At 38.7% G+C, this 23,651-nt stretch overlaps 1 protein-coding gene and 1 long non-coding RNA gene across 3 annotated transcripts; one reads left to right on the top strand and one right to left on the bottom strand.

The window, feature by feature from the left end:
• The first annotated feature begins 1,213 nt into the window (after nucleotides 1–1,213).
• LOC114135796 (uncharacterized) lies at nucleotides 1,214–20,041 on the top strand. Its single transcript, XR_003593660.1, has 4 exons — nucleotides 1,214–4,524; nucleotides 4,608–4,701; nucleotides 6,136–6,320; nucleotides 19,911–20,041. It is a non-coding gene; the product is annotated as an uncharacterized LOC114135796 (long non-coding RNA).
• On the bottom strand, nucleotides 18,954–23,642 carry il19l (interleukin 19 like). 2 transcript variants are annotated; one of them, XM_028003373.1, is made up of 6 exons: nucleotides 21,150–23,642; nucleotides 20,510–20,695; nucleotides 20,282–20,344; nucleotides 20,005–20,157; nucleotides 19,856–19,918; nucleotides 18,954–19,485 (listed from the first exon to the last, which is right to left on the bottom strand). In XM_028003373.1, the coding sequence occupies exons 2-6, from the start codon at nucleotides 20,669–20,671 to the stop codon at nucleotides 19,399–19,401; spliced, it is 528 nt and encodes a 175-aa protein (XP_027859174.1). In that variant the 5' UTR covers nucleotides 20,672–20,695; nucleotides 21,150–23,642; the 3' UTR covers nucleotides 18,954–19,398. The 2 variants fall into 2 exon arrangements, with proteins under 2 accessions (XP_027859174.1, XP_027859173.1); XM_028003372.1 differs by having other exon boundaries at nucleotides 21,161–23,642.
• Nucleotides 23,643–23,651: the final 9 nt, after the last annotated feature.

Raw genomic sequence — 23,651 nt, 5'->3', positions numbered from 1 at the left:
GGTTTCCTTGTTTCAGATCAGTTGTAAAAGTGGTTTAGTAAGATCTACAGGGTGCCAAGCTGAATCAGTCCAATCTTATCAGATGTCTGACAGTTTGTCATCTGTGCAGCGTTTCTGCTCAGGTGCTGATGTGGCATCTCATTGTTTGACCCCTTACCTTCAAAGCGGTTTCTAATGGAGTCACAACAGTGCCAAGAATCTGTCGTCAGCACTTTTGAGCATATTACCTGAAACCAGCCGATATCACACTCAGCCCACCACTTTGTGCCGTTATCACCAGTGGCAGAAAATGTGCGGAGGCTTTACAGCAAACAGCTGACAGCTCTCTGCTTTAGGTGTCCTCGGTGAGATTACTTTTGATCTGCAGAACCGAGTTGCACGATGTTCTGCAGCTGTGCCTTTACATTTCCTCAGCCACCAACATTGCGTTCTCTGCGCTTGTGCACATCTTTCTCCCGCAAAGTCTATTTGCAAATGTCATCTTTAGAGGAAATCGATTTGCCTTTTACCTACAGAGTCACCGCATTCGTCTTTCACTTTCACACTGTCCATTGAACTGTTTCGGTGATTTGTTTATGTTGAGTGTTTGGTGGCGCAGAACACAAGCAGAGACTGCAACGATTGTGTAAGCATGTGTAGTAGTTTCTTCTAGTTTCTGTTGCCAAATCTTCAAAGAAAAGAGGGAACTCTCAGAAATGCATTTCTGCGGGGCCATTACAGTTGGGTGACTCCGAACGCTGACCATTTGCTCTCTGACAGCCACACATTCGTGCGTGTGGCAACACACGTTGTGACCACACGCTTTGTAATTCTGGTCGATGTGTGACCTTCCAGGGCTGCACAGTGGCGCAGTTGGTAGCACTGTTGCCTTGCAGCAAGAAGGTCCTGGGGTTGATTCCCGGCCGGGGTCTTTCTGCATGGAGTTTGCATGTTCTCCCTGTGCATGCGTGGGTTCTCTCCGGGTACTCCGGCTTCCTCCCACAGTCCAAAAACATGACTGTCAGGTCAATTGGTTTCTCTAAATTCTCCCTAGGTGTGAGTGTGTGTGTGCATGGTTGTTTGTCCTGTCTGTCTCTGTGTTGCCCTGCGACAGACTGGCGACCTGTCCAGGCCTCTCGCCCGGAACGTAGCTGGAGATAGGCACCAGCAACCCTCCCGACCCCATTAGGGACAAGGGTGCACAGAAAATGGATGGATGGATGGATGGGTGTGACCTTCCACAGTATTGTGCAGAACACAAAAAAGCAGCTTTGATAAGAGTTTCATGTGTGTGAACAATCATTTGGACTTCCGATGAAATCCTTAGTCACGTCGACTTCCTCTCTGTTCCATCATTATGATTAATATGAGCTGTTGATTCATTAATGTTAATACCCACAAAACTTGAATTTTTAATTTGGAAATCTCTCCAGAATAATCTGCTAAAACCCCTTTAGAGATCTTGTCATCTTTGCAGAAATGAGCCATAAATGCAGTGTTAACCTAAAGCAACACTCTGCTGAGTAAGCATATGTGGAGTAGAAAGATGAAACTTTGAAAATTTCCTCTGACCATAACTTTCACTTGACCCCGGTGAAATCAGTAGTGCAGTTTTAAATTATTGTAGCCAGTTCCGATTCTTTTGTTGCTTAATGCAAGTCAAATGCTTTGCTGAGTTTTCCATGCTAATTTTAGAGTTGGTGCATTTCAGTTCAATGCGTAAGCAAATTCATGCATAGGCCTAACTGCATAAAACAGTGTTAACCACAGTTAAGTAAGCACTGTTCGTTGAGACAGCTCAAATTTTCCCAAGGTTTTTAATCAGTGAAAGTACAAAAAGAGCACAGTTTCTAAATGCAAATCAAACAATGAGTCACACATTTTTTTTTTGGTTGATATGTATTTTAACAGCGCAATAATTGATCCCCACTGATAGCACTTGTTGCAAAGTGAAGGTCACGTTTGGCAAAAACGACACAAATGTGAGGCCTAATGTTTGCAGCTTCACCCTTGGGTGATGTGGTTGGAAAGTTGGAGCTTTTTGTTTACAGTCTCCTCTTCTGCAAAACCCAGTTTTTGTCCAAAAAACAAACAAACAAACAAACAAAAACAAGCATCCTGTTTACTTAGCAACCCTTTACTGGCTCCTAAACCATACTTTTTGATTATTGTTAGAGGAGCTAATGCTTTCCTGTGCTATTTCTATATCCATACTACTGGAGGACCTACTATAAATATTTCTTGCTCTGCTGACTTTACTCCCTGTTATTTCACTTATAAGTGAAATTATTGCTCTTGTTGACTTTGGAGTCTCTCTCTCTTTATTTTCTCTAATGGAGGACAGTTTTGGCTAAACTGTGTCCATCTCCTGGAGATACTCAATGAGGGAGCTATTCCCACCATTAGGCCTGTGAACCCTCTCTTTTACTCAAATCTCAGGGAAACTTCTCCCAACCCAGTTGTTGTGTACCTATCTTGATAAAGTCACTAAAAGAGTGGTTGCTGTGGAACCTGGTAAACAGCTAAAATCAGCAAATAATTTAGGCCCACCATAAAAATGCTTCTAAATATTTTGACAGTTCAAAACACTACGTATATTCAGTCTGCTATAATACTGTGGAAATCATGTTGACACTAATGCAGAAGCTAAACATCCACAGTCTCTCTTATCTGTGCTCTTGAGGTACAGCCAATCAGTGCCAAGGAAAGTGAGTGACGCTCCTAGATTGCTTTGCAAGCAGCAACTTATAATGTGTGAAGCAGCATTGCACTGCAAAAACACAAAATCTTGCAAAGTATTTTTGATCTGGTTTCTGGTGTAAATATCTGAGTACATTTGGAATAAGTCACAACTAACTTGCAAGTAACTTTTCAGCACAAAATAGGAGTTCAAGTCAATAATTCCTTAATATTTATGAAAAAAATACTAGTGGAAAAAGACATTATCCCCATAATATGATTTATAATATAGGTCTTGTAAACTAGACCAAAAGTACCTGGCAAGACTTTGTGTTTTAGCAGTATGAACCAATTTCAGCTTCTCAAGCTGCTTCTTCTTCATTTCAGACGGACTCCACAGAACATGAGGCGAATTCTCTGCAAATAATTTGAAGTCACATACCACAGAAAAATCTGCAAACGGGTGAATCTGCACATCCTTAGCCATGAATAGGTGGGGGCCGCTGTAAGTATGAATACTCTGTGCAGAAAGTACTCCTAGATAAAGAATTTTGTATTTGGTTGCGTCTCTTTCCTGGACGGAGTCATTCACAGATTTCTTGCTCCCAGTATCTTTGTCTTTCTCTGTATTCTGTTTTTCCTGAACCATTCCACTGATTAGAGGCTAATGTAACATTTGTGCACTCTTTATCCTAGATAGTTGTCTGGTTCAGTGTTTTTTTTTTTCCTTCATATTTTTCTCTAAAATTGTTTGAAGTTTTTTACCTGATGTAGTATCTGTTTATTTTTACTCTGTGAATAGTAGTTTATTTACAGAACAGCACATGCTCCTTTTTCCACCTGCCCACTTCATGTATAAATAAACATCTAAGATGATGCCTAAATTCCTTTGCCCTACTAGCAGTGCTCTTTTTCTTGCCTAATTTGGAAATAATTTGCCTCACATGTCAAGCTACGTGTCAGCCTTTTAGAAATACTTTTTCTTTTGTTCAGGTTTCCTGTTTTGTATCTACTGAGCAAGCATTCTTCTGTTGGAAACTTGAGAAGCAGGCAAATGTTGTATAACTGTTATGTCTTTTGACACACTTTATGAAGCATCTGAAACTTAGAATTGCACATCAAGAAAAAGTGATTTATTTTAAGTGAACGTCTAACGGAAGCCGTTTTTCTCTTAACCTTAAGCATGTCTGACCTAGTTAGCCAAGACTCGGAAACGTATCAACCATTAAAGCACATTTTATACTGCCATGCACTCGGGTTGCATAAAAGTAAGAAGAGGAGCAAAACTGAAACTCAACGTAAATCAGAATTCAAAACAGCTGTGGCTGTTGATGTGAACAAACCAGTTCAAGTAGCCCTGGCTGTTGAATATTCACTATAAATTTAAATAATCAGATAGAGATGGAAAAGCAAAAATGGCCACTTCAGATGAAATACAGCAACTGCTAGAGATCATCATGTTCTTTTCCATGTCTTGACAAAGAGCGAATCGGGACTTTGAGTTCAGACCAACCTCAGATTCACTACGTCCATCACAGATCAAAGATTTAGAGGCCAAAAGATAATAGCTTTTTTCATTATGTTCACTTTACAACTCTATAGTTCAGAAAGGAAATGCTTAATTACATTAATTGGTCTTTGTGGAATCACAAGACGATCACATTGCGCTATGTTCTCAAGGTCCTTCAGAAGAATGCGATAAAATTCTGTGAAATGCCAAAGAAAATCATTTTGAAGACTTGGACGGTGTCAGTCTTTCAGCCACCGATTATCTCAAAACGCTGCAGAATGTGGGATGAAGCAGCTGCACAGTTTGCCACTTGACTGCAACTCAGAGAGAGTTAAAGAGCAAAGATCTCAGTACAGGTCAGTGTTCAACACTGCAGTCAACTCTACAGCATAAGAGTGTTTCTGTTTCACTTACATGTGTTTCTTCTGGATTTGTTTAGAACGACCACCTGAATACGTTCACGTGGATGAATCTGGGTCCAGTCTGACCAACAGGAGAGGCTGGAAACTGGTTGGTCGTTGTTGCCATCGCTGGTAATGTGACAGTTTTTTCTTGATTGCTTTGATTTGCTTAGAGATCACTGGCGATCTACTCTGTTTTCATCATCTGCTGCTCAGCAGAGCAGAAGACACATCTTGCAGATGTTTATTGGTTTGACGAATTTTCCCCCTCACACGTTTGCAAAGCCATTAACACAGATGTCATTCAAGCAGTCCCAACTCCATTGTTTAAGCCATGGTGATGCTGAGTGGTGCCAATAATTTAAGTTGACAGAAAGTGAAATGAGCCAGAAATGCCACCTAGTTAAACTAGGAATGAAAAATAAATAAAGGCAGAAATGAGCAGCGTTTCAAAAACCAGCCGGTTAAAAATGTACAATAAATTCACAAAATAAGTAGAAAAAAATGCAGTGGCCTGTGCCTATATCTTAAAACCAGCGGTAGAGCAGTCTGTAGGATAAAAAGATTAAATAAAGAGCATCAAGATCAATAAAACTCTTCAGGACGAAGGAAAAGCAAAGTCTTAGCTTGAAGCAGGTTGTGGTCCTCTCGGCGTCTGCACAGCTTTCCTCAGCGGCCTCCAGCGAACCCCAGCGCTCGGTCCTGCGCCCTCGACACCAGACCTGGATGACTGCACACCTTCCAGCTGTGCACCATCCACCAGAGCTGGGTTCTTGGCTCCACGTCTCCTGGACCAGCTGTGGGTCTCGGCCCCTGCTCATTTTGCCGCGCCTTTAGTCCTGCTGCTCAGCCAACCGGTTCGTGGCCGGCTGCTGCTCTTCTTATTTCCCCATTTCTGGCTTTCACGCCAACCTGTGGGAGCTCTCAGTGGGCGTGTCATGGGTGGCAATCCCAGCCTCAAAGACAAATATGCGCAAAATGAATCAGCGAAGTAGCGTGCAACACAACAACCCCAAATGAATGCAAGATTAAAATAACACAACAAAATTAAGTTATTCCAAAATATCACAACAAATCTGAATAATCCAAAATAAACACAGCAGATAAATATGAACACATGCAAATAAATCAAAAAAGCCACGTGGCCACAGTAACCAGAAATCCTAACTATTAGAAACTGTCTAGATTCGTATAAGTCCATTGAAGCACATGATTCAAATTCCTTACCACAAGGATCCGAAATGCTTTGATGCGAATTTTATTATTTTATTTTTTAAACTGTGGAAACTGAAATACTGTGAATAATAAAGGAAATACTGTAAAATATAAAGTGAAAATCTATGAAAATAAGAAATATAGAAAATCAAAATGAAGTGATTTTTGTTTGGTTACCGTAGTTAAAGGTGTTTGGATGACATCTGTGTTGACTGCTTGCATTGTGCCAGTGTCATTGTGTGTCATTGTGTGGAACCAAGTGAGACTAACTGTGTTGTCCAGGTCAGAGTTGTTCAATACCAGTCAAGAATTCCCGTACGTTTTCCTTCATCCTTTTCTCTTTCCCAACAGATGAGTTCCAGTCTTCATGGCGGTGGAAAGTTTGTGACCTTACATCAGAAAAAATCTCTTATAGGCCTTACAGTTTGGCTGCAGTGTGAATACCCAGTGTGGATTCAGCATGTGGTGTTTGATGTAGAGGAGGTCCTGTGGCCCTGCTCTAACGTGTCAACATGATGCTGCAGAGAAGATACTGTGTAAGTACAAAAAATATTAACCATATTCTGTTCCTGCCATATCCTTCCTATGGTGTTAGGGTCCCTACGGACCCGTTTTGGGTTTTAGCATGCATAAAAGTACTTCATATATTGGTTTTTTGCGTTGAAACTTTTTGACTTTGTCAGGGACTTCCATTTAAACAAAGTAAAATCAATTTTTTTTTTTTTTTTACTAAATTATAAAGTGCTCTGGTGAAAAAAATGACTTTTGTGGTGTTCGGGTCATTTGTGACCCGGTTAAAATTTTCGATTATAAAACAATAAAAAATGCCAAAAATTAAATCATGAACACACAATCAACCAACAGCCTCTTCCTCCAACCACTTGAGCTTCATTTAGGGGCTTTTCTCTTTGCCTTTTTGCGAGAACAAACAAAGGGAGACATATCCAGGCTTGTCAAGCCATTTGAGTGTAGAGGTGGTGACTTGCAGAGTACACATCTCCAATTCACAGGATGCAACAATGAGGAGAAGATTCACTGTAAATGAAGCTTTGGATCACATCTTTGCTGCAAATGAGGCAGAGGACACACAGGATTTTAGCGATGGAGATGAGCAGGCCTCTGAGAACGAAGATGATGTGGAGTACCAATTGGAAGAAACAGACACAACTGATCAGTCTGAAGAGGAGGTCACTGGTGCTGAAGCTGCTCCTGCTGAATCATTCCAATCCAAACGTGGCAACATCTGTTGGAGCACAGTTCCTCCTGATGTGCATGGAAGGACAGCTGCTGCAAACATCATCAAAATGACCCCTGGGGTCACGAGGTTTGCTGTGACAAGAGTAAGTGACATCAAGACGTGCTTTGATCTTTTTTGTCATTGTCACTAAAAAAAGTCATAATTGCTATGACAAACCTTGAGGGGAAAAAAGTCCATGGCAACATGTGGAAAGACATTGATGAGACGTACCTGGATGCCTACATTGGTGTTCTCCTCCTTGCTGGAGTTTACAAATCCAGCAATGAGGCAACTGAGAGTCTCTGGGATGCATCAACGGGCAGAAATATTTTCCGGGCAACAATGTCTCTTCGGACCTTTCAGATGATCTCAAGAGTCCTCAGATTTGACAATCGAGACACCAGAGCAAAATCTGACAAGCTTGCTCCCATCATTGATGTTTGGGAGAGATGGGTGCAACTCCTTCCACTGATGTTCAACCCAGGGCCAGAGGTGACAGTGGATGAACGTTTTCTCCCTTTCCGAGGAAAATGCCCGTTCCGGCAATACATGCCCAGCAAGCCAGGCAAATATGGCATAAAAATCTGGGCAGCCTGTGATGCTAAAACAAGCTATGTGTGGAACCTACAGATTTACACAGGCAAATCTGCAAGCGGCATCCCTGAAAAAAAACAAGGAAAACGTGTAGTCCTCGTCGCTACTGGACTGCAGGGTCACAACATCACTTGTGACAATTTTTTAACTGATTATTTTGTTGCCTTCTTCTCTTAAGGTTCATTTGACCACTTTATAGACATTGAAAACGAGGGGTATGCTGTTAAAACAAAGGCCCAGGGGGCCACAAAAAAATATTAAAACCAATCTTTTCATGGATGAGGGAGCCCAACCAGCTAAACAACAGTTAAGAAAAACATTGGATGATAAAAGATTGTTTTTAGGGTATTTTATGGCTGATTTAATACACGGGTCCAAAATGACCCGCTAACACTACAGATGGCAGCAGAAAGCTAACACCAGAGGAAGGTTAAACTGGGGGCGTTTCAGCCTGGCCACTGCCTTTCTGCGCAACTGCGCTCGAACAAATTCTCTCTTACAGCAAAGTCTGGGTTTCTCCCTTCGCTTGAATTCCCTCTAGCAGAATTTCAATCAGTGAACAGAAGAAGAAGTTGTGAACGATGACCTCTCTTTTTAGAACTGTAGTCTGCCTGTAGTTTTAGGGTTGGCAGTAGAGGAAGTGAAAGCAGCTGTTCAGGCTGAACTGGCCACACTTCCAAAATTCTTGAACATTAAAAGCGCAATCAATTTCCGGTAAGCTTCATAGGGTTGAACTGGAGCACTGTACATATCACCGACAAACATTAGTGAGTTGGTCAAATTGAAAACCTGAACAGAGTCCAGGCCTCTAGGGAGCAATCATTTCTCCAGAGCCCAGACCGTCTGGACGAAGCAAAGCGTAGAACAAAGGGCTCGTTTTTCAAAGACTAGAGGTGTTTGGGTTGTTTTGGTTTGTCTTTTAAAACTATATATTTATTATTCACCAGCAGGTGTATATACAACAAGGATTATAAAGTGACAAAAAGCAAAAAGGGGTTTTGATCCACAAAATAATTATCCATATAGAGCGAAAAACTGTAGCAGAAATGAAAAACCAACCAGAAAGTCATTAAAAATCATACATTAAAAACAAAAACAGAACACAGAATATAGTCAATTGGTGTCACAACAAAAATGAAATTGATTAACATGTGAATTAGGATATGTTTTTTTCTTCTAATGTTGGCATTTACTGTATTTTCTAATTTGAATAATTTTTCTGTTCACCAATTAATTAATCTAGCATCACAGATGTTTTGGGAAAAAGCAGAAAGGAAAGCAAACAAAAAGAGAATAAATAAATAAAAGTATATGCCAGAACAAAGACTAAATAAATACAGGAAAAGGATGAAACGCTGTGGGTTTTTCTGTTTGCATTTTTACTTTATCTGTGATCAGCCTTTGTTTTTATTTTCTCTATAGATCAGTATCATCTTGTTTACTCCCTGTATTTAGTTATTCTTCGTTCCTTTAGAGTTATGTTTTACTGATTTAGTTTTTTTCTCTCTTTCTCTCTTTCACTCATTCTTCCGTTGCTCTGTGTTCCCGTCTGTCTATTCCTGTCACTATGCTCGCTTATTTCACAGAACGTCTTGGATTATTATTCTCATTGCCGTAGCTTCAGACAGGAACCAATATGCTTTCACGAATCATCAGCTTTCTCGTAATTTATGCACACGATAGTTTTGAACGTGAATAGTTGAAACCAATTTCCTTCCATAACAATAGGAGTTTAGATTTGTTTGTTGTTTTCAGCCGTTGCTCATTTTTCTCACAACGTGTCATGCTTTTGGTTTGCGTGAAACATTTTGTTGTTTCGTTTATTGTTGCGTACTTGCTTCAGACCAAAACGTTTCTGAGTGTAGAGCTTAATGATAGTCATAAGACATACCAGAAACTTATCTGGTAATATTCTTTTCACTGGTAAATTTTCAGAATAACGTTTAATGAGAGAGATACGTCACTGCTGGAGTTCCTGTTTGAGTAAAAAGACGTATTGCATCACAACATACATTTGTCTTTGTATGGTCTTTCTTGACTGTCAGAGTAATTTTCCTCTATATTTAGGGAGTCTGTTAGATGATTAATGATGAATTCAAAATCTGTGTATGTTGCATCCGGAAAGTATTCATAGTGCTTCACTTTTTCCACATTTTATTACTGCCTCATTCCGAATAATGTAAAATTATTTTCTTTCTCCAAACTTTTACACAGAGTTACCCCCTAATGACCATATGGAAAATGTGTTCTGCAAATTTATTAGAAATAGAAAACCAAGAAACCACATCTACATAAGTATTCACATAAATATTACAGCCTCAAGTTGTTTTGAATTTGACGCAACAAGCTTGGCTCACATAGGCTGTATAAACATTTCAAGGTGAAATTTTGATTACCAACAAAGTATTAAGCAAAGTTTGTGTATATACTTCTCAAAATGTAATTCCTTTTGCTTTTCTGTTTTTAATGCATTTGCAAAACACTCAACACATAATGGAGTATTTCTTGTGTAGAACTTTTAGAAAAGAGGTTAACTTTATTGTAATTGATAGACTTCATTTCATTTTCAGACGGTTGTGGAGTGATTTATGTTGCCTTGCGGTGAAAAGGTCCTGGGTTCAGAAAGCCTGGGTCTGTTCTTGCTGTGTTTGCATGCTCTCTCCGTCATTGTGAATGTGTGGTTCCCTCTGGGTACTCCGGCTTCCTCTCACGGTCCAAAAATACAACTGTTGGGTTAATTTCCGTCTGTAAATTGTGAGCGTGAGCATATGTCGCCCATGGGTGTACCCCGCCTCTCACCCAGTGACCACTAGAGAACGACTCCAGCCCACTGTGACTCTACAAAGATACGTGGGTTTAATTAATAAAAATATGATCGTTAATCACATTATAGCTGATCTAAGGATAAAAGTATAAATCTATGACACTTTTAAATAGTCTAGTGTAGGTATTGTCCTGTTAATGTTCTTTTAAACACCCTGTGCCTCAACAAAAAACATCAAAAAACCTTTAAAACACAAAATCAAAGTTTCACAATTCACCACTTCCTGGTTTCTGCTTAAGTAAAAACTGAACAGCCAGTTTCGATGACTTTCCAACCAAAAGTGAACATTATTTCTTAAGACGACGTGTATGAAGAAGACCCGCATGTGCATAAAAGCATGAATAAGTGCATCTTTGTCATAGCAGCATAAACTGAAAAATGTAGGAAATCCAACCGCTGATGCGAATACTTTGACTCCTTCGTCAAAGATTTCTATTTTAGCAAATTATTGTTATTTTTTTTAAACCAAATTAATGGTCATACAATTATCAGCACCCCTGATAATTGGTTTTATAAAGTCAACACTTTATAAAACCAATAAGTTTCTATCGAGATTCTCCACAGTCCCAGGACCGCCATCCTGCTCTCTTCGGCTCGCAACACAAGTTTTCTACAGGATTTAAGTCTGCAGACTGAGAATATCATAGAAGAAGAGATTTTGTGTTGATTTGACAATAAGAAAATGTTTGGAATATTTTGCCTGGTGAAATAAAGGTTTAACTAATTATCAGCGTTTTCCTCCTAACTATGTTTTTCTCTCACTTAGTGGGGAATGTTTTAACAATTTTCGTCACTAGGTGGGTGTTATTTTTTGACAAGTCTGCAGTATTAGTCACTATGTTCTAACATGCATAGCTAATCTCATGTGTTACGGAAAGATACGCAGTTTTCACTCTAAAACATGAAACCAAACAGGTTTCTTAACGTCATGCCATCATGTGTGCCGAGTTAATTTACCCACAAGGATGACCTTTAGGTTTTATTGGAATGCAGAATGATTCATAATGTAATCACACGTTAAACTAAAATGTAAAAAGCTGGTCATGTAAAAATAGAAATGATCAAATCTAATTTATTATCCAAGAGAAATGTAGTTTGCTACTTTTGCAATAGCGTGGCATGCAAATTCAAGGTTGCAACATTAATCATAAACCTAAATTAAAAAACTAAAAATGGAAACTGATTTACAGTGACAAAAATAAAACTTCTGAATAAGGAAGCTTTAGAAGATTGAGACTTTTATTTAAGTATAATTACATCACATGTTCACCCTCAAGAACAACACCTTTGTCTAGTTTCTACATCTGTGTAATCTTTATATTTGGTATATAAGGATTAATTGCTGTCCAGTACAACACTTGTTGAATCTACCAGATAAAAGCAGCTTTAGAAACTATTTTTGTTTTCTTGTTTTTCAGTTTTGTGGCCTCTGATCCTGTTACAATTTAAAATAACTTCCTCGCCAAGAATAGACACAACATACACAGATTTTACTCATTGGAAAAATGCTGCCGTCATATTGGTTTCCATTAGGTATCATCACTGGCTGGAAGCTTTTTTTTTTTTTTTTTTTTTTTTATGATTATTGCATTTAGTTAGCGCCTTTCAATAATTAAAAAAAAAAATTCTTAGCAACATAATTAAAAAAGGAGGTAATGTTGCTGAGGACAGAGACACACATTAACCCTAACTGATAATCAGATAATCAGTCCTCTCTATGTTCATGTTAAGTTTAAAGAGAGTAATTTTATTGGAGAATAATTTCCAACATAATTAAAAATAAATAAATAGCCAGACTGAGCAGTTAATGTGCGAATGGAAGAAACAAGTTTGGGTCAACAGTGACCCAACTCAATTCTTATTTTCTATTTTTTCATCTGCCATCATTCAATATTACAAGTATTATTATTTTAACTTTATTATTATTATTATTATTATTATCATTATTATTGTGCATCCTCGCTGGATTTCCTTCATTCTTGTTTGAATAGGGACTAGTTAAGCCGCAGTGTCTTTTAAATATGCATTGTTTTTTTTTAACAAAAAGAAACATTTCATCAAATTCCAATTGATACTTTTATTGATCTGATATAATACGTGTATTTTATCGTTTGGTAGAATAAAAAAGTTGCTGAATAACAGGTTAAGAAGAAATCCTCATTCTTATTTCTTTTCAGACTTTTTGAGTAAGCACAACATCTCAGGAACAGGTTTGCCCACATGGTTCAGAAACAACCCACATACATTTAACAGAGATGTGTCATGCAAATGGACATTATGCAACATCCAAACAGAGGAGATCCCCAGAAGAGGAAACTCCGAGGAGCTTTGGACAGAACCCTGTCCTGCAATCAGACAGGCAACACAGTGCAAAACACAAGTTAATATATACATTTTTCATAGATTTGTAGATTCATGTTTATTTGTATCCTAAATGGGCTGCTGTTGATGTTACAGCGTGTATAAAAACTAAAAGATAAAGTATTAAAGCTAAAAAATAAAAAAAAAACAATGAAACATATCAAAATGATATTAAATATAAATCAGTACATAATGGGAAGAGTACAGTTGTGTATTTCATTGTCGAACTCTAACCATCGGGTGCGAGCTCCGCCACCTTGTCCTGCATTAAAAAGAGAAATTTCTGTAGGAACAAAGGAGTTCTGTCTGAGCCGGAGGCAGCAACTGGAGCTCAGCATGTAAAAGATGAGAACTATCAGCAAGAATGGCTTTAGTTTTCCTAGTGTTTATCGAACAGTTCTGTAAGTGAGCAGTGCTCAACTTCTACGATCTTAATACTTGTATGCATCATTCTGCTAAGGGCATTTATTTGGCCTTATTCTAAGATTTTCTAACCAACAGAGGAGAGAAAAAGTCAACACAGATTCAATATATGATCTATAAAATAGGATCATCATTGACTCATCAACCTGAAACTTTTCAAGCTTTTTTAGACAAAACCATCTTTGCAGGTACTTTGAATAACGGGTAAATTTTAACTTATTATCCAAAATAGTCTTAAGATATTTGTAGTTTACTACTGTCTCCACTGTCTGACCTTTAACTACCGTTTGATTTGAGTTATGGGGCTTTTGGCTAATACCAAACACATGTCCTTTGTTTTCTGTACATTTAATAAAATAAATTACTTTGATCAAATAGCATCATGCAGGAAAATGCAACATTGCGTTAGAATGTGCCTCTCATGCTTAGGTTATTCTGAACTGTCTATGTAGTTATACTGCGACAAGTTTAGGCTGCTGGAGGAGAAACTCACCACTTTTCCTCACTTTTTATGCTACTGCTGTTTTCTCAGGTTTTTTTCTCTCTCCATAGCAGCTACATCTATATTATAATTTTGTTTGGCTTCCTGGTGGGGAGCATCAAGTGAGATGATGCTGCCAACAACTAAACACTCTCCATCTCCTGCTGTTAACTTTTTACTTTCCTTTAGCATAGAAAGTACAGCTTTACTAGTTTTACTACTTCTTCTGTGTCTTTTTGTGCATCTGCTCTGTTGGCTCGGACTCCCAGTCGTTTGGGTGACAGATGGCTGCCGGTACCGAACCGGGTTCTGCTGGAGGTTTCTTCCATTCACTGCATGACTTCTCCTTCTCTCTTTCTGACTTTCTTCCTGTATTGCTACTGTTGAATAAAGGCTACACCGGCGCCACAAAAACTTAACACAGTTTTATAAAAAGCGAAAATAAAAGTGCAAACATAAATGTGCAAATATCAGCAGACATGATGTTTGAATTGAGTAAACCTGCAAATAACTGAAAGCGCCAGCAGAAATGTAAACACATATTAGGTTTGATGGAAACAGCGACTGTTATAGACTATATGGATCTGAAATAATCCTCCTCTGCACTCCTACGATGCAGCAGTCTGTCCCTGAAGGAGCTCTGATGAAGTGGGAGCCATTATTAGCCTTTATTGTCTCACATCACCTGCACTGGGTCAAGGGTCATCCTAGGACAGAGCCGGCCTTCCTGATGAGCTTATCTAACTGTTTCCTCTCAGCTGCTGCTCCAACACACACCACTGAAGATGGCTGATGCCACCACAGACTCAAAACGGTCTTTGGGAGCATACTAATGTCTATGTTCTTCTTTTTAAAAGGCTAAATATAATAAATTCCAGTCAAAGTTATTATTAGCTTTGCATCATTGTCAGTTTAATATCATGTTTCTATATCAGACAAGTGTTTCAAAAATGTTTACATGTTTAATTTATTGGTAAATCATTGGAAAAGTCACTCAAATTGTTTACTTTCACTCTTGAAATGCAGCTTCTTTGCTGCTCTCAGCGAACAAAAACCCCACTAAAGGAAATGGATCACATGCTAGATTTAAAAGAAAGAAAGCACAATTGGACCAGATTGTTTTAGGTTTCATTTCTCTCTCATTTTAAAAGTGAAAAAAAAAACAATAACATTGCTGTCAGAACATCTCAATTAGAAGGGGGTTGCAGTTGTGTTTGGTTGTACTTTTTATGATTTTCTTTTAACAGTTTTGTGTTTTAGCAGTACAATCTTCCTGAATGCCTAAACGTCAGCAACACTTAAAGTCTCTGGCATGGTTTTGTGCATGAGGCAGCGCTGCTAAAATAGCATTCAGTGAAGACACTTTGGTTCTTTTCAAGGGTTCAAGTCTCTGAGGAGCTAACATACTTTCTCAAAATCCCCACGTCATTCATGGCACCAATGGGTTCAGAGCGTCAGACTCTAGCGCCACCTGCTGGACTGATGCGAGTCTCTCTTACTTGGGAATTTGTTGAGTAAAGGCAATGGAAAACTATAAAACCAACTCTACTGGTAAAAAGTTTTATAACACGCAAAATTATTATTTCAATTCAAGTTTTATTTGTTTATTCAAGCCCAATGAGGAGCTTGAAATGATACAAACGTAAGTGGTGAACTGCCAGACGTTAACTGAAAAATAATTTCAGAATAATACAATAAGGTATTTTTCCAGGAATACAAAATTTAATTCAATGTAAATTTAAAACACTTCAAATTTAAATTTGAAAGCTGGTGCTACTAATTCCAGGTGGTTCAAACTTTCTGGATTACTTTATGACCTCATAAAATCAGTGTTGGGTCACATTGCTCCTCCCAGATGAGCATCTGCTGAACAGCACCGCAGAAAGTAGCTGGTTGCTACAAAAACAGAGAGAATAAAGCACTTAACAATGGAAGAAAGACCAACGTAACACTTAAAGATGTGTACTGTGGAAAACAAAGTTAAGGTGTCAGTGAAGACTCAGAAACTGGGGCATATTCTGACAGGAAGAGGTCTGGCAGACCAAAAGCCACAACTGATTCAGAGGGCCAGTTCTTAGAGTAAGCAGCTTGGTGATGGGCGACTCACAGATATAGACTAATAGAGACAGTAGGAAGCAAGTCTCAGTTTCAACTGTGAAGAGAAGACTACAAACTACAGGTTTGCAGCAACAAAAACAAAACATTAAAAATCATATCAGACTGATAAAAAGAAGAATATCTGCGCCATGAAACACCACTATCAGGAATAGTGGTGAAAAAGGACAAATGAATCATAATTTGACACTTTCAGTTCATCACTCAGGATCATGTACGCTGTGTAGCAGCTGAACAGATCATTCCACAGAGTGGGGCGGCCGCAGTCAAACACGGAGGAGGAAGTGTGATGGTCTGGGCTGGGTTGGTCACTTCTACATTCATTTTGCAGTCACTGCTTTTAGAAGACAGTGACCCAAAAACTTGCTCTATTGGGGTTTTTTAAAACATTTAACAGGTAGTGAATATTTTATTCATGTTCTTTAGGTATATATTTCTCGATTATCAGTCATTCTCCAAAGAAGATACAGTTCTGGAAATAATTAAGAGACCACTTAAAATGATCACATTCTCTGATTTTACTTTTTATAGGTTTATATTTGAGTTGAATGAACATTGTTCTTTTATTCTATGAACTACTGACAACATGTCAATTAAAAGCAAAAATTTAGTTTTTATTTGCAGAAAATGAGAAATGGTCAAAATAACGAAAAAGATGCAATGCTTTCAGACCTCAAATAATGCAAAGAAAACAAGTTTAGATTCATTTAGAAACAACAAAACTAATGTTTTAACTCAGTAAAAGTTCAGAAATCAATATTTGGTGAAAGAACCAGGAGGTTTTCAATGGGGTTCAGGTCGGTGGGATCTTAGTTTTACATACTTCTGCCCATACATGAACTGTTAACTGGTTCAAAATTATAAAGAGAGTGTTTCATAAATCAATCACTGTCACTCTGGTTTTAATACTTATTTATGCAATTTATTGATTTATTTCTTCAGAACATTGTAACAGATTAGTGAACATAATACAGTTCAAATTAAATTAGGTTTATTGCCAATTCTGCCATATGTAGGAGAACGTAAGATAATTGAAATTACTCCCTGTCTCAACATAAGTGCTACAACAGAAAAAAACAACAACAATAAACAAAAACAAGCTAAAATGTGGTTGGTTGGCATTTATCCACAGTCCAAAGAAACAACAGAGCATTTTTATAAAGCTTATAAAGTGGCCTTGTTCATTGTTTGTTCTGCTTGAGGAACTAAGCTCTTTCTTATTTTGGTGATGTTGGCAAACTTGCCTGATGAAAAGAGGCTGAAGAGGCTGGGTGGAGGAGGGCGGGGTCGCCTGTGACATTTTGGGTGGTCTGTTGGTGTGGATGACTGTGAGGGGACACCGCAGACTTTTTCTGCCAGATGTTTTGCATACTGGATTTCTGGCCAATAACTCAGTTTCTTGTTGTTGGTTATTTTCTTCTACTCAATAATATAGAACAATAATCATATATTGATCTAAAGGTTCTTGATCAAATACTATATGATCAGGAAAATGAATCAGTCGCCTTCGTCCTGAAGGCAAAACATGTAGTTAGAGATATCACCAGAGGTGGGGACTCGAGTCACATGACTTGGACTCGAGTCAGACTCGAGTCGTTAAAATCACGACTTGAGACTTGACTTGAAAAAATGCTCAAAGACTCGGACTTGACTTTGACTTTCATGCCATTGACTTGGGACTTGACTTGACTTGAAGCTGTTTACTTGAAAAGACTTGATATTTTTTACTCAAAGTCTTAAAATTTAAAACACATTATTTATAAAGTGGCGTCATTAATTAATGTCCCTCATTCCTTATCAATATGCGCAGACCGTCACTATGGTTTTCCTCTCTCCTTATGTATGTATGTGTACGTAGCTGCAGCACAACCAATCAAATTAACAGGATTTGGACGTTTAAAAAAACGCGGCAAAGCTGCAGAGCTCAGGGAACGAAATACGAAATAACCGCTCAATATGCTTCCGCGAGTAATTTCTTTTGGCTACGTAGGTTATGAACTTTCGACTAAAAAACGAACTGCAACTTGTAAAACATGCAAGAAGAGAATATCGGATGGAGATGCCACGACGTCCAACTTTGTCCGGCATTTGAAGCTTCACAAAGATCGGTAGGTGGCGCTTTTCTTTTGCTGTAAGATAGTTGACTTTAGCTAACTTCGTGTTAGCATGTGTACTCCGGGTTAAATTGGTGATTATTTACCATAAATCCGGTCCTTCAAATGCCTCCACTAATAATGTGCACCGTGTTAGCTCAGGAAGCCGGTGGATAGTGAGCGGGGCTCCGGAACAGAAAGCAGATTCTGGACCTGAACACAGGGAACAGAGTCTCTCTGTCCCATCATGATGATGAGCCGGGTCTAGTATCATCTAAGGATGGTTGGTGTATTTGAAGACATCTACGTTGGGAAATTATATTGACAATATATTGTTTTGACAGGTCAGAGAAAGAGGAAAAAAACTGCTGTTATGGTTCTTTGTATTGTGCTGTGGAAATGTCAGCATTTTCCTCTTTTTTATTGAATATCAAGTTTAACAGAACTGGGCAATAAAGTGGTCCAATTTAAAAATGTTTTTTATACTTTGTGTTCAGCTACACATGTTCTATCATTTGAGATAAATACATATTTTAAAACGAACAAATGGTCTATTATTTGAATTTTTTGTATAATTGCAAATTATAAAAATAAAATAAAATAAAAACGACTCGAAATGACTTGAAATTAAAGGTTCCTGAATTGAGACTTGACTCGACTTTTGCCAGTCTTTACTTGAGACTTGACTCGGACTTGAGGACAAAGACTTGAGACTTACTTGAGACTTGCAACACAGTGACTTGGTCACACCTCTGGATATCAGACTCTTTGCAGGTCTGGGTTTGTGAAGAGAATAAATTGAAAGCCATGTCACAATTACCAACGACTTTGACTAAGAAAATGTGAAAGTATTCTGAACACATTTCAGGAAATAAGTAGAAGAAAACTCCTTCTGGTCCAAACTTGTCAAATTAAATAGCTAGAGCAGTAATTAAGTTCATATCAGCCGTAGCGCTGACAAATAAGGCTGGATATAGAACAAAGTTCATACCAGGAGGATGGTAATAGAGAAAAAATATACATTTAAAAAACTTCAGCAAATCATTTCCATAACAATCTTTTATTTATGGGCTTCTCTGCACATCTTTACCAGGGCATTTAATGACTGTGGAGGGCGTTGCATACTAATGTGGAAATCTTTTTTCTGCGCTGTTGTTGCATTCTTCTTAACGCCACTAGGTGGCAGTAAATTACAACAAATACGGCAGGAAAATTAAAGTGTAGAAATATATTTTATTTATTTATTTTCACAATTGAGATAAAAGCCATGTTTTGATAAAAATTCATTTACAACTTCACAGAAAAACCTATTGCTAATTAAAATTTCTTCAAACTATACATCCTTCAGCTTCAGACATTCCACCAAGAACATGTGAGAGAATACAAATATATACAGGTTTAAATTAATTCAAGTACAAACACACAGAAATGCAAAATGGCTCAGGGGTAAACGAACGAGTAGGTCTTGTGCGGGTCAGCTTCGTGTTTATGATTTAGATCCCAGTCCCTCCAGCCAGTCCAGCACTGTGCCCAGTTCCCCTACAGCCTTCTGCGCCGCCTGCTGGATCTGCAGCTGCTCAGCAGGAGAAGCAGAGAAGAGAGCAAAGAGGCTTAGATATGAGCAGAAATGAAAAATCACTAAAGCAATATTAGAGTGGCTTAACAAAACTGATTGGTTGTTTTGAATTGCATTGCTAGTTGTTTATTATTATTATTATTCAAAGACTTTTGATGAAAAATGCCTATGCTGCTTGATTGATTGATTTCTTTATGGTAGAGGGAGACATTGAGAAAAATGCTCAATAATTCCTGACATGCAAAGTCTTTTCAAAGCTATTTCTTTGCCCACTAAACCTGAAACCTTCTGCATCTAGCTGTAGTTATGTGAGCTGAGATAAGATCTTTGCATTTTGCACAGAAAGCACACATGGCGTATAGGGCACCTTGTCAAAGCTGGCAAGCACTGAGTCAATTGTTCTCTGGGTTTCTTCTCCACAGTGGCAGTGCTGAGAAAAGAAGAGTTCAAAAGTCACTAACATGACCCAGAGCTGCTTCTGGTAACATCGCAGCTGAAACAGGACGGCTAACTTACACATTTATGCATTTCCCTTCTGATGCTGACAAAAGCGTTTGCCAAGGCGCTGGAGCAGCGCTGCTGACTTGGCTGAGAGGACTCGTAGTTGCTGAAGACTCGTTCGACGTAGAAACGCAGCAGGAGACGCACAAAGCAGCACGTCTGGCCCTCCTGGTGGAGGCAAGCAGGTGTCAGGAGTGAAATCATTCATCACTACATCGAGTGATGTATGCTGTTGTGTACATTAAGAGGCAGGATGGAAATGTTCTCAGGAGAAAATGCCTGAAGAGCTTACCTGAACGTTCTTCATCAGGGATGCGTCCAGAAGTTTTACTCCAATCTCTCCGTCTGCTGATATCTGTCATGTAAAATCAGAAAATTGGGGATTAAAATCTCTCAGGCGGCTACTTTCCGTCTAAAAATGAACACTTGGACATGAAGCGAATGACTTTCTGTGTCTGCATCCATGAGCAGCTGCACCGGCATGTGTGTGTGTGTGTCTGTGTGTTTTAATTAAACTCACCGCATCTGATTTTATCTCAGAGAAATACCGGTGTAGTTCATGGAGGTGAACGTTGGCAGAGCAGCCGTCCATGTGCAGCGTCCGGCTCTCCGCGGGCCTGTTCAGAAAACCGAGGAGGAGGAGGAGCATGGCGCAGACGGAAGAACTGAGCAGCATCTTCATCGCTGTGGTTACCTGCAGGTGAAGCTGAATAGAGACATTTTGATTTGTTAAATGTTAATCAGCAATGGAAGTTTAAAAGCTGTCTTAAAATGATGAGTTAGATATGAAAGCCACTACAATTAACCCTAACACTAAATTAAACATAATAAAACTTTTAAACCAACTTTCTGTGTAAACCACCAGGAGTTAGGAGGTAAAATAAGTTCATTTAACTTTAGGACGCTGTCAGCTTTTACAACAGGACAGTGTAAGGATGTAGTTATCACGCTTCTTGGCGACACAACATCTTGGCGAAATGCTGCAACAATCGATCAGTAATGATTAAATCCCAGGTTGTATGCATTTACTGCACTACTTAGTTATAAAACATATGGGATATCCCTACGAGATTAAAGAAAACTACACAGAACCAATGCAAAGTTCAAGATCAGTCACCATGACCCAGAACAGCAACAGCATCACCTGTGCTCAGACTCACCTGTGTGTTACCTGAGAGGATGGGTCCTGGAGAGGATGTGTGTGTCTCTGAGTCTCCATCCTCTCTGCTCTTATAGTAGACTGAGGGGGGTTTTTGAAATCATATTCCGACCCACAAAACGGAGGCTGCTGGCGTGCACACCTCTGTTTACTGGACAAGGAAGTGATGCAATTAAAGGAACTTCTCATTCATGCTATTGTAAAAGAAAACGATAATGCATAATTGAGAGTTTCCTCCCTCTTTGTGACGTAAACCCATGCCACTGTGGAGAAAATAACTCTCACTGACATTCTGTGAATGTGTTCATGAGTCATTCATCAGATTTGAGTGTCATCATTTCTTTTGTACATCTGCCTTGTAATCTGCCAGATTATCTGTGGGTTTTTTTTTTCTCAGTTTTAGGATGAATTAAGTGTCTGCACCCAAAATCGTCCAGTTTATAGTTTCTTGGAGAGTTTTGATCATTCCTTCTGGTGCTGAACACCAATAATCCGTCTGTCTGCACCTTTTTATTTGGCCCCTCGAGGTCCAAGTCTTTTACCTCAACACAGGTTAGGCAACTCATTTTCAGAAACGGTTGCTGAACCTGCTCATCTATTTGCAGTAACAGAATCCAGTCATAGTTTTAAAAAAATGTCTTCAGGGAAGTCAGATGAAAACAGGAATTGCCTGCACTCTTGGAACAATATTGAGTCACCGTTTGTTACTGCAGGAGTATCTGAGCAAAATTCCCGAGGTTCTTTTCAGGTGGTGGAAACATGTGTCAGCATTTGTAACTGGAAGTACAGAAAATTTAAAAGGAAAAGTTCACACAGCCCAGTGTTAATAACAGTGGTGATATGCAGTAAGTAGCCAGTAGGGGTCATAACGGAGCTGCATGAGCATGCTGTGTCTCCTGTGAGGAAGAGCTGCGAATGTATTCACCAGAAAGAAGATCTTGTCTAAAGATTTCTGATCTGTCTAAAATAAGAGCAGAAAGAAAGAAAATTCTATGTAGTTAAAAAAAATTATTCAGAAATACAAATCTGAAAAGTGTGGCATGCTTATGTATTTAGCACCTATTAATATAATTCCTTTAAATGAAATTGACCCCTTTCCTCCAGAACTCACTTACTTAGTTTACGGAGTCCATTTAATCTCAATGTAACTCCAGCTGTTCTGTGAATGACTCAGCATGTTAGAAAACTTTATCACAAAGAGCAAGAAAATCAGCAGGCAAGAAGTTGAAGAAGTTCTGGGGAAGACTAAAGCAAGTTTACTCTGTAAAACATCACCCCAAAGTTTAAACATCTTAATGTTCAGTTCAGCATCTGAAACTGGCACAACTGCAAAGTTACCAAAACATCAAGACGTCTAAGGAAAACCTTAATCCAGACATAAGTCCAGTTGAGAATCTTTTGCAAGATTCACGTGTCACAGATGACCTGTGCTCAGTTTGACTGAGCCTGAATCATGTTGCAAAGAACATTTTTTAGTTTCCAGTGAAGCTGCTGGAGATATTTTCAAAAGGACTTGGCGCTCTGGTTGAAGGAGAAGACAGTTATTTACAGTACCGCCTCTAGGGGGAGAATACAAATGCATCGCACAGATTTTAGGACTTTATTTGTGAACATTTTTAAAAACTATTCATCCCAATCCCTCTACAGCTTTGTGTTGACCTGGTATTTAAAAACTGCAATGAAATACACTGAGGTGTTGCTGTAAAGATGCACTGGTCAATGCCTGCCACCTGGAAATAATGTGTTAAAATAAATGCTTATTTTAGGTAGAAAATATCAAAGTGTAACCTTTAATTTGATAAATATAAACTCTGGTGCGACTTCAATTTTACAAGTTTGCTCTGGTTGGATGAGTCTATGATTAGACTTTTTTGTGACAAAGCTCTCAGGTGGGTTTGGAGTAACACAAAGGACGAATTGTTGAAAATGTCTAGTACGGCAGAAAGACTGTGATGCTGTGGGGCTGGGATTTTTTTCCCTAAAAGCTCAAGGAACTGTGTCAGAGTGCATTGAATCATGACCTCTTTAAAATACCTGGAGGTTTTAGAAACAATAACAACTAAAACATCTACAAGAAAAGTGAAAAGGAGTCAATGGGGAAGATGATTAGAGAGAACTAAAGTCCACATTTTCCCTTTCTGCGTGCCTCTGTATTGTTGTTCTGCTGTTTCCTTTTTGTTTAATGACTGTTAGCATCTATTCAAGACTAACGTCAAGATGAGTCATGGTTCTTGTGCCTGGATGTAAGGGATGGAGCGTCTTCCTGGTTATGCTCTCATCCTTCCTGCACCTTGACTTGATGAGAGAAACTTCCTGAAAACGTTTCTGTTTTTAGAAAGAATTACATTTTTTCCCCTTGCCAATTTGGCAGAGTTCATCCCCGCATAATGACTGTGATTGCATAATGTGTTGAGAACATTTTGGGGACTCTAAAGATACAAATACTTCAACATTACCCGAAACCCAAATCCAGTGAGCATGTTTTATCTTGTAGAAGAACAAA

Source organism: Xiphophorus couchianus, chromosome 20 (genome assembly GCF_001444195.1).
Source record: "Xiphophorus couchianus chromosome 20, X_couchianus-1.0, whole genome shotgun sequence".
Taxonomy (NCBI): Eukaryota; Metazoa; Chordata; class Actinopteri; order Cyprinodontiformes; family Poeciliidae; genus Xiphophorus; species Xiphophorus couchianus.
The sequence above is the reverse complement of the archived record's forward strand: the minus strand, read 5'-3'. Positions and strand labels throughout refer to the sequence as shown.